The sequence below is a fragment of the Neopsephotus bourkii genome, unplaced genomic scaffold (assembly GCF_033783945.1).
Source record: "Neopsephotus bourkii isolate Nb327-2 ecotype Australia unplaced genomic scaffold, CSIRO-AGI_Nbou_v1 NB_245, whole genome shotgun sequence".
NCBI classification, from domain to species: Eukaryota; Metazoa; Chordata; class Aves; order Psittaciformes; family Psittacidae; genus Neopsephotus; species Neopsephotus bourkii.
In genome coordinates this window covers 2,112,153-2,125,460 of record NW_026900755.1, presented here as the reverse complement: position 1 = coordinate 2,125,460, position 13,308 = coordinate 2,112,153, and the positions used below count along the sequence as shown (strand labels likewise).

The following is a 13,308-nucleotide window of genomic DNA, read 5'->3' as shown; positions in this document are numbered from 1 at the left end:
AGAAATATTAGGAAAAAAAATGAAGAAATACCCAATTTAAAAAAAAAATCAACAGCAAAAAAAACCTTTAAAAATTTTTACCTACTACAGTTAGTTTAAATTTTAGAAGAAGCAATCAGCCTTCCAAAAAAGGACAGTATTTATATTGTATGAATCACAATATTGAAACCTTAGAACACAGTTTGTAAGCCTATCATAATTTGTTGCTGGTTCTTGCTCACCCCGGGCTCCTCAGAAATAATGAGCCTTAAAAAATAAAATTAAAGAAAACAAACAAAAAAATCCCCATAACTGGAATGCACATTTATTGGATGACAACCTCTTCTTTCTATACTGTGCCCTTAAACCCCCTTTTCTCCACCCTACCTCCCAACCAGACTTATCTCCCTATTTCAGAATGAAAAATAGAATGTATCCCAACATTTGCAGAAAACCACGTACCTGCATTTGATGCATTATGGTGACCATTCAAGAACCTTGCTAACTCTGCACAAATTCATGCATGAACCGAATATGGCAATTCCAAAGTAATCCGCAGAGTAACTACCTCAACACTACATCCACCAAACAGAAAAATGGGAAATGGTTGTCCATTTCGGCTATATAACTGCACCAACAGTGAAACTGCAGGAGACAAGAATTGAACTGCACTGGTGAGGGCTGCATGAGGATGGATACAGAGAGCTGGCTGGACATAATAACATGGTTAAAGTTATTGCTATTTGCTGTTCACCTCCTTTTAGCATGTATTAGATTTCCTTTTGGTGGTTTTCTTTCCTATATTAACCAACCAATGAAGTGCTGGTTTTAGTGTCTACAATAGGTGAAGAAACAGTGGCAGAACATGTATATTCAGAGCTTGCATTTGGGAGAGGGAAGGAAAGTACTGTGCAATTAATTCAAAACAATAACATACTTCAAAACATATATATATTATATATTATATAAGCTATATAATATATGCATACATATGTGGACATCTTAAACAGATCTTGCTTTTGAATGACCAACATTTACTGCCTCCATGACAACAGCTTCTAACTCAACGCACTCCTGCATATATGCAGGGCTGGGCATTCTTTGCCACCATGTGATCTTCCTTTTCTTGCTTAAATAAAGACAAAACCCTTTATTCCATGAGGGAGTTAAGCACATCTTTTCCCTTTGCAGTCCCATTTGAATGTTGCTTTTATGCATCCAGACGCTGAATCTCAGGGTGATGATCCACTTCTCTGGACTCCGTCCGAGCACGTATGTAATCACTGGTCTGCCGACTACTCTGTTGTCTGCTGTTCATTCGCCACTTTTTAATAGCTAAGTATGTGTTCACAGCATACACTGCCATTGCCAAGAAACCAAACATCTACAAGAAGTAGAAAGAATTGTCAAATACAATTTCTGAAAACAAGAAGAATAGTTTTGCAACAAATTCCTCAGAAGCTTAGTTTTCTACTTTACTTGCACTGACAAATCACCATGGTCTGTAAAAACTGATGTTTTTCTTCAATGAGCAAAAAAAACCTGCAGAAGTGACCAAGATCAATGACCCTCAAAAACAAAGCTCTCAGCCTACAAACACAAAATATACAACAGTATACAACAAATATACAAACAAAGAATACAGCTCTTCATCCAGCAATTTATTCCACAGGGTGAAAACTGAACAAATTACAAGAGAAGAGATGACCAGTCCAGACCATTAGTCTGGAGAAGGAGCCAATTAGCAATTTTTCCTATATGCTTCTGCAGAACTGTGGTGTGATTTTCAGCATCCAGGGTTGAAAGGGTGGGGGGAATAGAATTAAAAAAGTTGTCAACTCAAGCACAGAATTAATTTGCTTGAACTTACTGGTCTAGATTTAAAATGTTGAAGTACTACTGTACTCACTCCACAGAACAAAAGTGTCTGTAGTGAGCAAGAAGAATTCACCAAACTATGTGTAAGGAGCTCCAATTTCTTGTGAATTTGTGGCTCTATCTTTTCTGTAGGCTTGCAATATAGAGCAGTATCATCTAAGCTGGGTATAGAGAAAAAAGGCAAGCTTAACTGATAAAGTGATCTCTGCAAGTCATTTTTCTGTTTGTTCTTGCCTCAAGCCTTAAGACAAACAACTCAAAGGATGTCAGTACTTTTCAAATCAGAATTACCTTATAGCCAGCTGCAAAATCAGAAATAAATCGTGATGTCAAAGGCAACAGAAGTATTCAATGAACATGAGGAAAAGTTATTCTTAGATTTAACAGAAGATGAGTCATATATAAAGAAGTTCAAATTCTTACCACAGCAGCAATTTCTGCTCCAGTTTTATGGTTTAAAGCAGCAAGTACTACAGAGGCAATGAAAAAGAAGAAAGTGCTGAGTCCAGTGTTGACCAGATCCTAAAAAAATAAATTCATTAGCATTACTAAACAAAGATTCTTTGCTTGCTTTTATTAGAAGTGATGAAACAGAAGTTTAAAACAAGAACTATAGGAATACTTTCCCACTTTCTATGCAGTTTACCACTCATACAAAGAAAGGCAAAGATCTTTACACAGGAAATGCAGCATGTGTACACATTAGCCTGTGAACAGCAGTCACATAGCATGTACACATAAAGCACCAGTGCAGATTCTGGATGAGTTACTTCAATTTCTACTAGGTTTGTTGGGAAAAGTACCGTCAGCATAAACAACGAGTAAACCTGTTCCACCTCAGTGGTTGCTGACGTAACCTCAATATCAAACCTTAGCACTCAAGGAACTCTTTGTTTTCATTCTTACCACAGCAGTGCTCCATGCACTGCCCAGATAACTGTCAGGAATTTTTCTACCAATTCTTTGAGGCCTTCACTTTCGAAGACAGCATATCCTACACCACTTCTATAAGTAACAGCTGCCCTCTGAGAATACACAGATTTTTATGTATTTATTGCTTAAGATTAATGTTTTGACATTTTATAACAGAAGCATAGCAACACCCCATGGCACCTATGTTGAGGGAAAATCCTTTGCTCCATACACACAGAAAAACGACAAGCAACATCCAATTCAGTTACACATACACTGCTCATGTCGGTGTCTTTGATGATTATGTTACTGTAGTTTACATAAAGCAGCATCATTAACATGTCATTGGAACATAAGTAACAATTTTGAATGTCCACTGTGCAACTTGAAGTTTTGAGTTAAAGAAACCCACAACAAAAACCCACTGGAGATGCCAACTCCCACCATCAAAAACAAAATCCCATCATCCCCCTGATTAGTATTCAAGGATACATCTATTCTACTTGATTCTCTTCTTTCACATCCAAGCCAGGCTCACTTCCTGTTTCTGCTCCTCCACTTACGACAAGCAGAATTTGGGTTTTTTTTTTTGTTCTATTTTATTTTTCCCCAAAGTGCATCCTGTAAAGTGCTGTAAGAAGTTAGTCACAGAAGATTGAAGGTACAAACCTACACTTATTCCCTGGGTATGAATCCCACAGCTGTGTTCCAGCTACACAGCACAAAGAATTTGAAAGACCATTGTCATCCAACCACCCCCAAAACATCTGTTTTCTGTGCCATGACTGGAGAATGCTTTAGAAAGTAATTACAAAAAACTGAGCTTCTGGTGCTGTGTTATTTACAAGGATAGCTATCTATTTTGAAGGTACTGACCCAGGGACAGCTGGTTAGCACAACTAAGTGTACCAGGCAATAAGCTGTATGTTGTACCACCGTGGCCTAATCCTCATGTAAAAGGGGGACCTTTCCAAGAAATCTGAGAGACTTCCATTGCTTATTGCTATTTCTACAAATGTGTTCAGATTTCATGACACCGGTAATAACCAAACTGTCTTCCCAAATAGTAAGGGAACAAAAGCAAATTGTGGGTCTCAAACTCCTACCATCTCTATACCTGCCAGTGTATAATTAGAGAAGTTTTTTCTCTCTCTTCAAGCTTACCAAGATAGATATTACCTGGTGTTCATAGCATAAAAAAAAATAAAAAAAAAATAATGAAAGTTACTGTAGTTTTGTTTTGCAGAGATAAGAAATAGAGATATCAGAAAATAAATGGCATTTTACAATTTTTCCAAGTATCCTATTCAACTTCAAGTTCAGGAGCTCTAACTGTGCCTCTGGGGTTGCCAACAAGAGCTGTGGTTCTCACCTGCACAAACCTTTCCTCACTAGAGGGGAAGTCTCATTATACGTGACAAGAGACACCAGGCTCAAGAGGATTCAGCATTTTCATCAAGTCTCTACATGCACGTCACCACGAATGTTGAAACTAAATACTGAGGAGAGGGCAGCTACACTCTTGAATAATTAAAACAAAAATAATTAAAAATTAGTTTAGCCCGATGTCAAATTGAGTATTTTACTGCCAGGGTACATCTGTCCCCTACAGGTAAGACCAACAGAATGGAGACAAAATCCTGGAAGAAAAAAGTTGGAAGAACTCAGTAATTATGACACGTAAGTACCTCAAGAGGTGATGCCATGGCCAAAAAAAAGGGACAAAAAGTACTTACACGTTCCTTTGGACATACGGACCTGACAGGTGTAAGGTTGTAATCTTACCTGTGCAAGGAACATTGTAACGCTGCGTCCTGCTCCAGTATCCACATTTTTAAAAGTGTGTTGAAAAATTGGACAGGGTACAGAGAAGAGCCACAGAAGTTATTTGAAAGGAGGAGAAAGTTTCTCACAGTATGAATCAAAGAACCTAAACTGCTTTGAATATGAGTAAGGTTGAGCTGTGTACACGAAGACTTCAGTGTTTCATCAACAAAAAAACCACTTTGTTTTCAAAGTTTAACATAAAAAAACACAGCAAATTTAACAGTATAGCAAAATTAACCGCTGCAGAGTTGAGTCATACTCAAAATTAAGTAAGTTTTAATTCTAAGGGAACTAACCATCAGAACAGAGATGTGCTTACTTTCTACTTCTTCGCTTCTTATAACCCAGATCGGTTTTTCAGACATTCTGTATTCCTTAGTACCACACTTAAAGACTAAGCGGTTGGCACATAATATACTCTAATTTATGAGGTCAGATGTGCTTATTAATTCATTCTGTTGACTTCTGACTTCCTTAATCCATCATCTTAATTACCTTGTCAGAGGAGAACAGTAGAAGACAGACAGCCTGACCCATCCACAGCATGACAGACATTATCGCTTATCTCCATGGTACGAATCAACTCAAAGGCTTTTTGTAAGAAGTTTGAGATACCGCCAAGTATGAAATACTGCTGAAATTAGACTGCTGGTGCCTTTGTCACGACTCTTCCAGGAAACCAAAGACATCAGTGCATTAGAAACTTTGTCATCATTACCTGACGTTTTATTTAGTTGCAGTCTTTACAAAGAATATTAAATTTGTCCTTGCAAAGAAGTCAACAATTCAGAACTGAAGAACTGCAATTCCATTTTCCCTGTTTAGATCAAACCTTTTTAATGCAATTAACAACTGAATCACATTCATGCAATAAGGGTCATTTCTTAAAAAGCTAAAACTAGCACATCTTTCATATCCACAGATCAGATTGATAAATATCATAAGCACCAAACAATAACATCCTCATACAGATATATAATGGTAAGAACTGAAACAAAGTATTAGTGGACGTTTTTAACCCAAAATTTGGTACTTCCTACTAAGATCAGAAAGATTAAAAAAAAAAAATACAGTGGTTTTGGACAAAGTGAGAGAAAAATCAAAAGGGAGTGACATACAGCAAGAATTCAAGAAGTAAAGGACACTCCCTAAAAATAATGTAGCTTTTTTCCACTTAAGAGAAAATGAATAATCATGGCAATAAAAAGAATAAACTAATTGAAAAAAGATGAGCTGTTTCAAATCTGGCCACAATGTAGCTGAAGTTCTTGCTATTATATTTATAGACAAAGTAAAAACCACATCACACAGATAGAAGAATTTCTGCTGAAATTACAGCAACCTCATGAGACAGTCTGCTGTGCCATAAAATACTGTACAAAGCTGCCATCCGTAACAGAGAAGAAAATCTACAAGCTGAATCAAATCCACTCTAGACTATTGGTCCTCCCTTTCTCCTTTCCAAAACGATTTAAAATGAAAGACTGACTTCTGGTCACTTGCTATTTTCACATCATTCTGTTCCCTCACCAATTACTGTTAGTCCACAATGTAGTATCCCAGGATACTGCCATCACCAGCTATCTGTTTCACCCAGAAGGAGCATAAAGCAGAGAAAGCATCTTGTGGATGAAGATGAGTTTATGCCAAGGCAGCATTTTACACTAAAAAAAGGGTGAGGCTCTTTTTCTGATGCTCTGCTGTAAAGGTGGGAAACTTTAGAAAAAGAGACAGCATCCTACAGTCTGGCATTTTAAGGGTCAGGTATGGTTCCTACATTAATGAAGATGGAAAAGCTGAACTGGTGCTATAAATGAGATGTCTGTTAACCGACCTGAAAATTCCCCTTAATTCACTCCTGAAACCTGCAAGGCACATCAGCTTTGAAAGCTTCTGTTTATTCCTCTAGTTTGGTACATAACCCGAGGTTAGCTTTGCTGCTCAACAAGCATCAGTAATATCCACATGCCTTTATCCATCACTCTTCATGACTTTACACATGCAAACTTTTAAGAGATATTCAACCAAAAGACATGCTCTGCCTTTTTATCCTGTATTTTGTTGTGAACAGACTGCACAAGTGACTATGTAGAAGGGAGACAGCATCATTGCAATTGTAATTTGTAACTGACACTTAGCCTGGTGATTGCTTTGGTCATGTGCTTTCTGAAATCCAAGAGTTTACATTTACGTGGAGTTTAAAGTAGCCAAATTTATGTAATCTAGGAAAGAAATCTACACATTTCAACAGCTTGACTTTGTCACAAGAAGTGACAAAAGTTAGTGGCATGCTGCTGTCCAGGTTATTTTCCACAAAAGAGAGTGCTCAAAAGTAGCATTTCCGTTCACGTCCTTGGGTTTGGGAGGTTTGTTTTGTAGTTGGCAGGGAAGGGAGGGCGAGTGTGGTTACTGATTTTATTATTTTTTATTTTTACTTGCAAGGTTTCAGAACTGTTTCCTTGTTTCTATATGAAGCTATTTACCTGAAGTTCACAAACATACCAGTCAGTCCTCTAAACCAAGACTGTCAAACTCCCATAATTTTACCCTATAATGGTATTATTGAACACTGTATGAATATTTTGCACCACAAAAATGGAAACATGGTTTTTCAAGAAAAAGTAATCCCGATGTAAAAAGAACCAAATTAACTGTATGAGCATTAATTCCCATTTCTTTTTCTCATATATTTAGGCTTATATAGGAAAGGGATCCTTGTACAAACAGGGATATCTTAGTGCCCATTTCACAGTGCGGGACTACAGTGCCTCATCCACGCAAGGCTGAAGGTCCCCGTGGGTCCCATGTTGCACACAGCAGTCCCAAAGGTCTCTCTGCAGGTGCTCCTGTTCAGATGCTTCAATCCAGTCCCAAGTGTCTGGCACTTGCTGAAATCAGTTCTACTTGCATCACTACAAGCAAGTATGCAAAGGACCCTGAATTAACGCAAGTGATGCTCAAAAGCCTTCGCCAGCTCTCCAAAAGGTCAGGGACGAGCTATAATTTTTGAAGAAACTGAAGAAGTGGCCTTGCAGCCGAGATTCATGTAAGTTTAGTCTTATTTTTAACCACTTCTGAGCTGAAATACAAGCTCTGCTGGATGCTCTGCTGCAAATGACAAAACATGCTCCTGAATTAATGAATGCTTATACAACCTGATTTCATTTTGGTTTCTTGTAGATCACCCATTTCCCTCTTGATTCTCTCTTAGCTGCTCCTCACTCCTTTCCCTGCATAATTTTCCAATCAGCAGTCCTGCATACAGACAGGACCAACGGTTACAGTCAGAAAGCAACACACCTTACTAGCAGTAACTACCAAACCATGTAATAGTTCTTGTGTTTAAAACTTGTGTTTCTTACAGAAAAATGCATGATATACACCATGCTGCATCAAATGAGAATGCAGAAAAGAGCACTAACCCAGAGGAAATGAATTCTGACAATTTATTAAAATTTATAAAATATTTATTTTTATCCTTAATAGGCATTACTATTTTGATAGCAGTCAACATAGAAGTGAAGGATGACTGACCCAATTTCTCATTCAACAGCTAAGCGAGCCAAAGAAAACTAGGATGCTTTATCAAAACAGAAGGGGAAAAAATAAATTTAAAACATAAAATAAATCAAGATTATCCTCTGAAACCTTGAACTACAGCTCTGTAATTACACTCTTTAGAGCCAAAGCTGGCATAAGTGCCATTCTGGCACTGCACCAAATTTTCGGCCAAGTACTTCAAGTGTTGGCTTCTCACACGCAATGGTTTCATCCCTGCAATAACTGAGGAAAAAAAAACCAACCCTGCAAAGATGATAAAATACGTTTTCAGGCAGTACAAGATAAAACCACTGATCTGTGGCTTCTAAAAGACACACCTGAGTCTTCGTGTTTCCTCCCTGGAGCAGTGGCTCCCTGGAACTGAGCCCAGGCCAGTAAGCCTGGCAGAACTCTTAATTGCTGTGCTCAGTTCTGTGCCTCATCTTTGAGTCAGCTCTAGTCTGAAAAGCCTGCATTCCAAACTGCTCACACAGAGAATACACTACCAGTGCTCCAGTGGATTATTTTTTTTTCCTACACAGACACAGAAAGTCCATTCTACAGGCTGATTATACAGTGATTTACATTTGTATTGATTCTGATGTCCCCTACCATACAAACTGTCAACGCTTTCAAATCCTATATTCTCAGGTATTTGCCATTACCTGTCACCCTCCCCAAGGCATTTCGGTTTTTAGCCCTGAAAAAGGCTAAAAGGGGCTAGTATTACAGTGGATTCCACTCTGCAGTGCCATTAACTGTTAGAAAGCCTGGCAAACCACATCCAAATTCACCACAAAGTTACTACAAACACTTCTGGTAACTTTCCTACCCCCTTCCGTTCTTCTAGAGGCCTACGTCATGCACATAGCTTGGCTGCAAGATCTTAAAAGTTTTCCCTGTACATCACAGGAGATCCAAATAATGAATCTTAAAACATGACAATATAATAATAATAATTAAAAAAGATAAATTAGACAAAATTATAGCAAGCATTCAGCTATTAGTTAGCTCTAAAAACTAAAAGCAAAAGCAGCAGCTCATCAGTGACACAGGAATCTCTGCTGTAGTGTACTGTTCACTCCCCTTTGCCACTTGCTAGTCTCCTTGCAGAACAGGCTCTCTGAGCTCTGAAACATAAAAGAAATGGAAATTTCCACTGACAGGTTCCCCAGCTTTTGCATTTTTGCATAATTTTGATAGCACTGCACAACAGAGATGAGTGACTGTACTTTCATCTTACTGTAACAGACCTGCCTCTTTCCAACACACCCAAACAAGGCTCTTTCCTGGCTTCACCATCTCTGTTTCTTTCATGTTTACCTCAGGAAGATGTGAAAATGGCTGGCAAGTCTCTAATTAGGAACAAAACAAGGCCCTTTTCTGTAAATAGCTAGAAGTATTTATTACAAAAAAAATTAATAAATTTGTGTATCTGTTAGGTATTAGTATATAACGAGCCACATTTTCATTACAACCAGGGATAGCAGACATCAAACAACAGCCACAACTCATTATAAAGACTGTTTCAAAAGAAACAATCCCCTGTTGGACAACAGCAGATGATGGCCTGGTACTTTGAAGTACACAGGATCATCTGAAAGCAAACAGATTCAAATGGTTTCTACTAGTCTGTGAGATGCAGTGTTTGATCAAAGATTTCTCAAATTCTTTCAAGCACTACAAAACCTCTTCTTCTCACACAGCTTCTAAAAGCAAAGTTTGAAACTTTTCACAAAGGAAATACAGATTATGAAGTAATAAATATTTTTTTAAAGCATGTATATTATTGAATTAATGCACAAGCAGGACTGACTTCCTCCTAAAGCATTCAGGAGTGTTCAGTAAGTCTGAACTTACTGAAGAGTAAGTCTGTTCAGTAAGCAACTCCTGTGATTACTGTCATATTCAGAGGCTGCAAAATTACCATAATAACCATCAAAACACAGGGTAGTATTAACTACTGAAAGAGGCAAATAATGTATGAATATCAATCTAAATAGTAAAGAATAAAATGCCAAAATAAGCCAAAAAGGCATTCAGCCACAACTCTGCATTCTTACATTTTCTCTCAACTTTGCCAAAGTAATCTCCCATAGGTTTTTTATCAGAGCTTTCCATCTCCCTCTCTGTACCTGCAAAAGACTACACCTAACAGAACAATGAAGATACTCCCACACTTCTCTTGGAGTAACGATCTCATCAGATTAATGATTGTTAAATTCAGTAAGAAATACCAGGAAGAAGGATGGTCTCATGAGTTATTGGAAATCAGAAGCTTTCAGTTTTCTTCTCACTTCCATTAGATACCTCTGGTATAATGATGGAAGAAGCATTTAATCTTCAGTACATAACTAAAAGAATGAGACTTGCAAGATCACAACAATTTACTTCTACCTCTGTTGACCTGGCAATATGGACTTAAGCAAAAGCATTGACAGTTGCCCTTCAGGTCGAGCTCCAACCATGTCATGTTACTCCATGCTGTTTAGGTAAAAAGGTTCAAAGTGTGACCAATGCCCTAAACCCCAAACTGCTTAATTAAACAAACAAACAAAAAAAAAACCAAGAACCAAACTAAAAAAAAAAGAAACAAACAAACAAAAAACACACAAAAAATAAAACCAACAACAAAAAAAACCATACCACAACTGGTTAGATTTTTACGCCCTCTTTTCCCTAAGTAACTCTAGCAGAGTGTTATGCAGAGGCAAGTAACACTGCAAAGTGGCAGTTCTTGCCACGCGAATACCTTAAGAAGTCAGAGTGGTTGAAAGAACCTGCCAGTTACACACTGACATCTACAGCATTATTTGGGGAGAAAGAAGAGAGCTGTGTTTAGGATTCTGTACTTAAGTATGTTCAACCTATTGTGAAAGTGTCTGGCATGCAGGAGTGTGCCACAGGGCTCAACAACAGAACAAAAGGTGCAGACATGCAGAATCAAGGGTATGCAAAGTCGTTAAACTGTCCTTTCAGAGATACAACTTCAGCTCAGTCATGGACACCATGCACACCACTCTCCAGTCTCTTGGTAAGAAGTCTATCTAACTTTGAACATGAGCTAGATCTCGCATTCACTGTGAAACCACTGGCATACTCACATTACACCAGCAAAGCCATCATGTGTTTTATGCTGATGCTCTTATACACACTTGTTCTCACACTCTTGTAAATCCTACTAGCGTGTACAAAACTGTGTGGCGTAAAAAGATGGTCTTCAATTGTTATCAGGCTGTTGTGATGCTTGTTAAAAAAAATAAGCTGGCAACAGAAACAGAGAGTACCTTCTCCCGGCAGCTGCTGCTTTTGAACTTGCCAAGATACGTGGTGACAACAGTGGCAGAATGGAGACAAAAGCAGCAAAAGCAAGACAGCCCAGTAACTGCACTGGTTCTGTTCTGTAACCCACCTGGTTACCTAGTCACAGCTCTCAGTTTATCTAATCTATCTACTAAGTATTCTTGGGAAGAGTTCCTCAATAGATCATGCATGCCCAGGGTACAAAGATCATTTAATTCCATCTTTCATGCTCAGTTTTGACAAGTCATTTCAGCTTATAAACAGCTACTGCACATGTACAAATTGCAACGTTAATAAATGACATTAAAAACAAGTTAAAAAAAAATATCACAAAGAAGCTAAAAAATCTCTGGGACTGATCTCTAACAGTGTTCTAAAGTAAAACAGAACATAGGCATATATGTATCTGTACTGTCCAAAAAAGTTGATACAAATATTGTCCTTGAAGCTGACAGATCTTTTGCTAGAGTGACTTAAAATGCTGATTTTGTGACCTGTGTTTATGCAACCCAATCTGAAAGTTTAACTCATAATACAGCATGGAAATAGAGACTTGTACAAAAGGAATGTGCACTGCCAGCAGTTCTCTTCCTTAAACTTTTAGTATTTGAGAATGCATTGAACCTTGCCAGTCAATGTTTAATAGTTATATGTGTAAGCAATTCAAACACCTGATTTTCACAGAAAATACGTAAATTTTTACGCAACTACCCAATGATTGTATTAATCTGTGTAAGAAAATGTAGGCAGCACAGCTGTCCCAATATAAAAGCAGTTTAAGAGAGAACAACCGGCTACTGTAAATACAGCATCTGTCGAAGTTAAGTAACTACAGCGTGCATTTTTACCCACTTCATCCACAAACAGTAATTACTGGCATTAGCAGGAGGTTTTTCCTTCCAAACAGAGTCTACCCAAAGACAATTTTAGCTCTATTTAATGTTGTTTAATTTTGCCACATTTCAAAGCTCCTTCTGCTGTTAGTATTCAAATTATACACAAGTACAATGTCTACTTTACTCAGCATAGAAAACACTCATACACAATCTTTAACAGCAGTAGAAAGTACAGTTCAAAGCTCAAACGTAAAAAAAGATTTGCAGCTATTTTCAACAGAGTAAGAATCTGTATGAACTTACAGTAAGATTCCAGTTGATCTGCGGTATTCTTGTGTGAAGATTTAGACTGAACATAAGCAACAGAACTCCAGTAACCACCAACGCACTACAGCTCACAAACTCAAAGAAATAAAGGCCTTCGCAAGGGGAGCATTCCATGATGGTCTCTATGCAGATGAATGCAATCAGTGCCAAAACCTAGGAAGAAAAACAAGTGGGAAAAAAAAAAAATAGATTTCCACATTTTGAAAGTAGCCACAAGTATTCCTGAAATTTCCATTGGGAACATGATCAGTTTACACTCAAGAATGTGTGATTTTAGTTTATAACAAGGAACTGTCTAAAGAGAAAAAAAAAAAAAAACAAAAGCAAATTAATGCAAGACTTCCTCGGTATCTCCCATTCAACAAAGTATATTTTAGCAAAATTACAAGCAGTCCAACATCAAAATAACTGAGACACCCAGAAAGGCATGAAACCCCTTCAGGAAACTGGCTTAACATGCAAACAGCATCTTAAACATTTTATTTCATTTTTCACTCATTATATGCTATTCCAAACCTTGGAATGCATTTGGCTATTGGGCCAACCTCCAGGTCAACTACATAGTATTAATATACTGTGACTGTGAAAGGCATTTAAATCAAGCTACCATTTAAATTTCACTACCAACTTGAGATCTAACTCTATTCAAAATAAAATAGATTCAGGATCTCTACCAACTCCAAAAATGCCTTTTCATGTTTATCAT

At 37.7% G+C, this 13,308-nt stretch overlaps 1 protein-coding gene across 1 annotated transcript in view; it reads right to left on the bottom strand.

Moving 5' to 3' along the window:
* Positions 1-916: 916 nt before the first annotated feature.
* CMTM4 (CKLF like MARVEL transmembrane domain containing 4) overlaps positions 917-13,308 on the bottom strand; it is a 31,820-nt gene continuing 19,428 nt past the window's right edge. The window contains exons 2-4 of the mRNA XM_061345960.1: positions 12,579-12,755; positions 2,281-2,379; positions 917-1,363 (exon numbers count right to left, since the gene is read on the bottom strand). Coding sequence (XP_061201944.1) covers positions 1,190-1,363; positions 2,281-2,379; positions 12,579-12,755 — 450 coding nt within the window. The 3' untranslated portion in view covers positions 917-1,189. The remainder of the gene's footprint in view (positions 1,364-2,280; positions 2,380-12,578; positions 12,756-13,308) is intronic.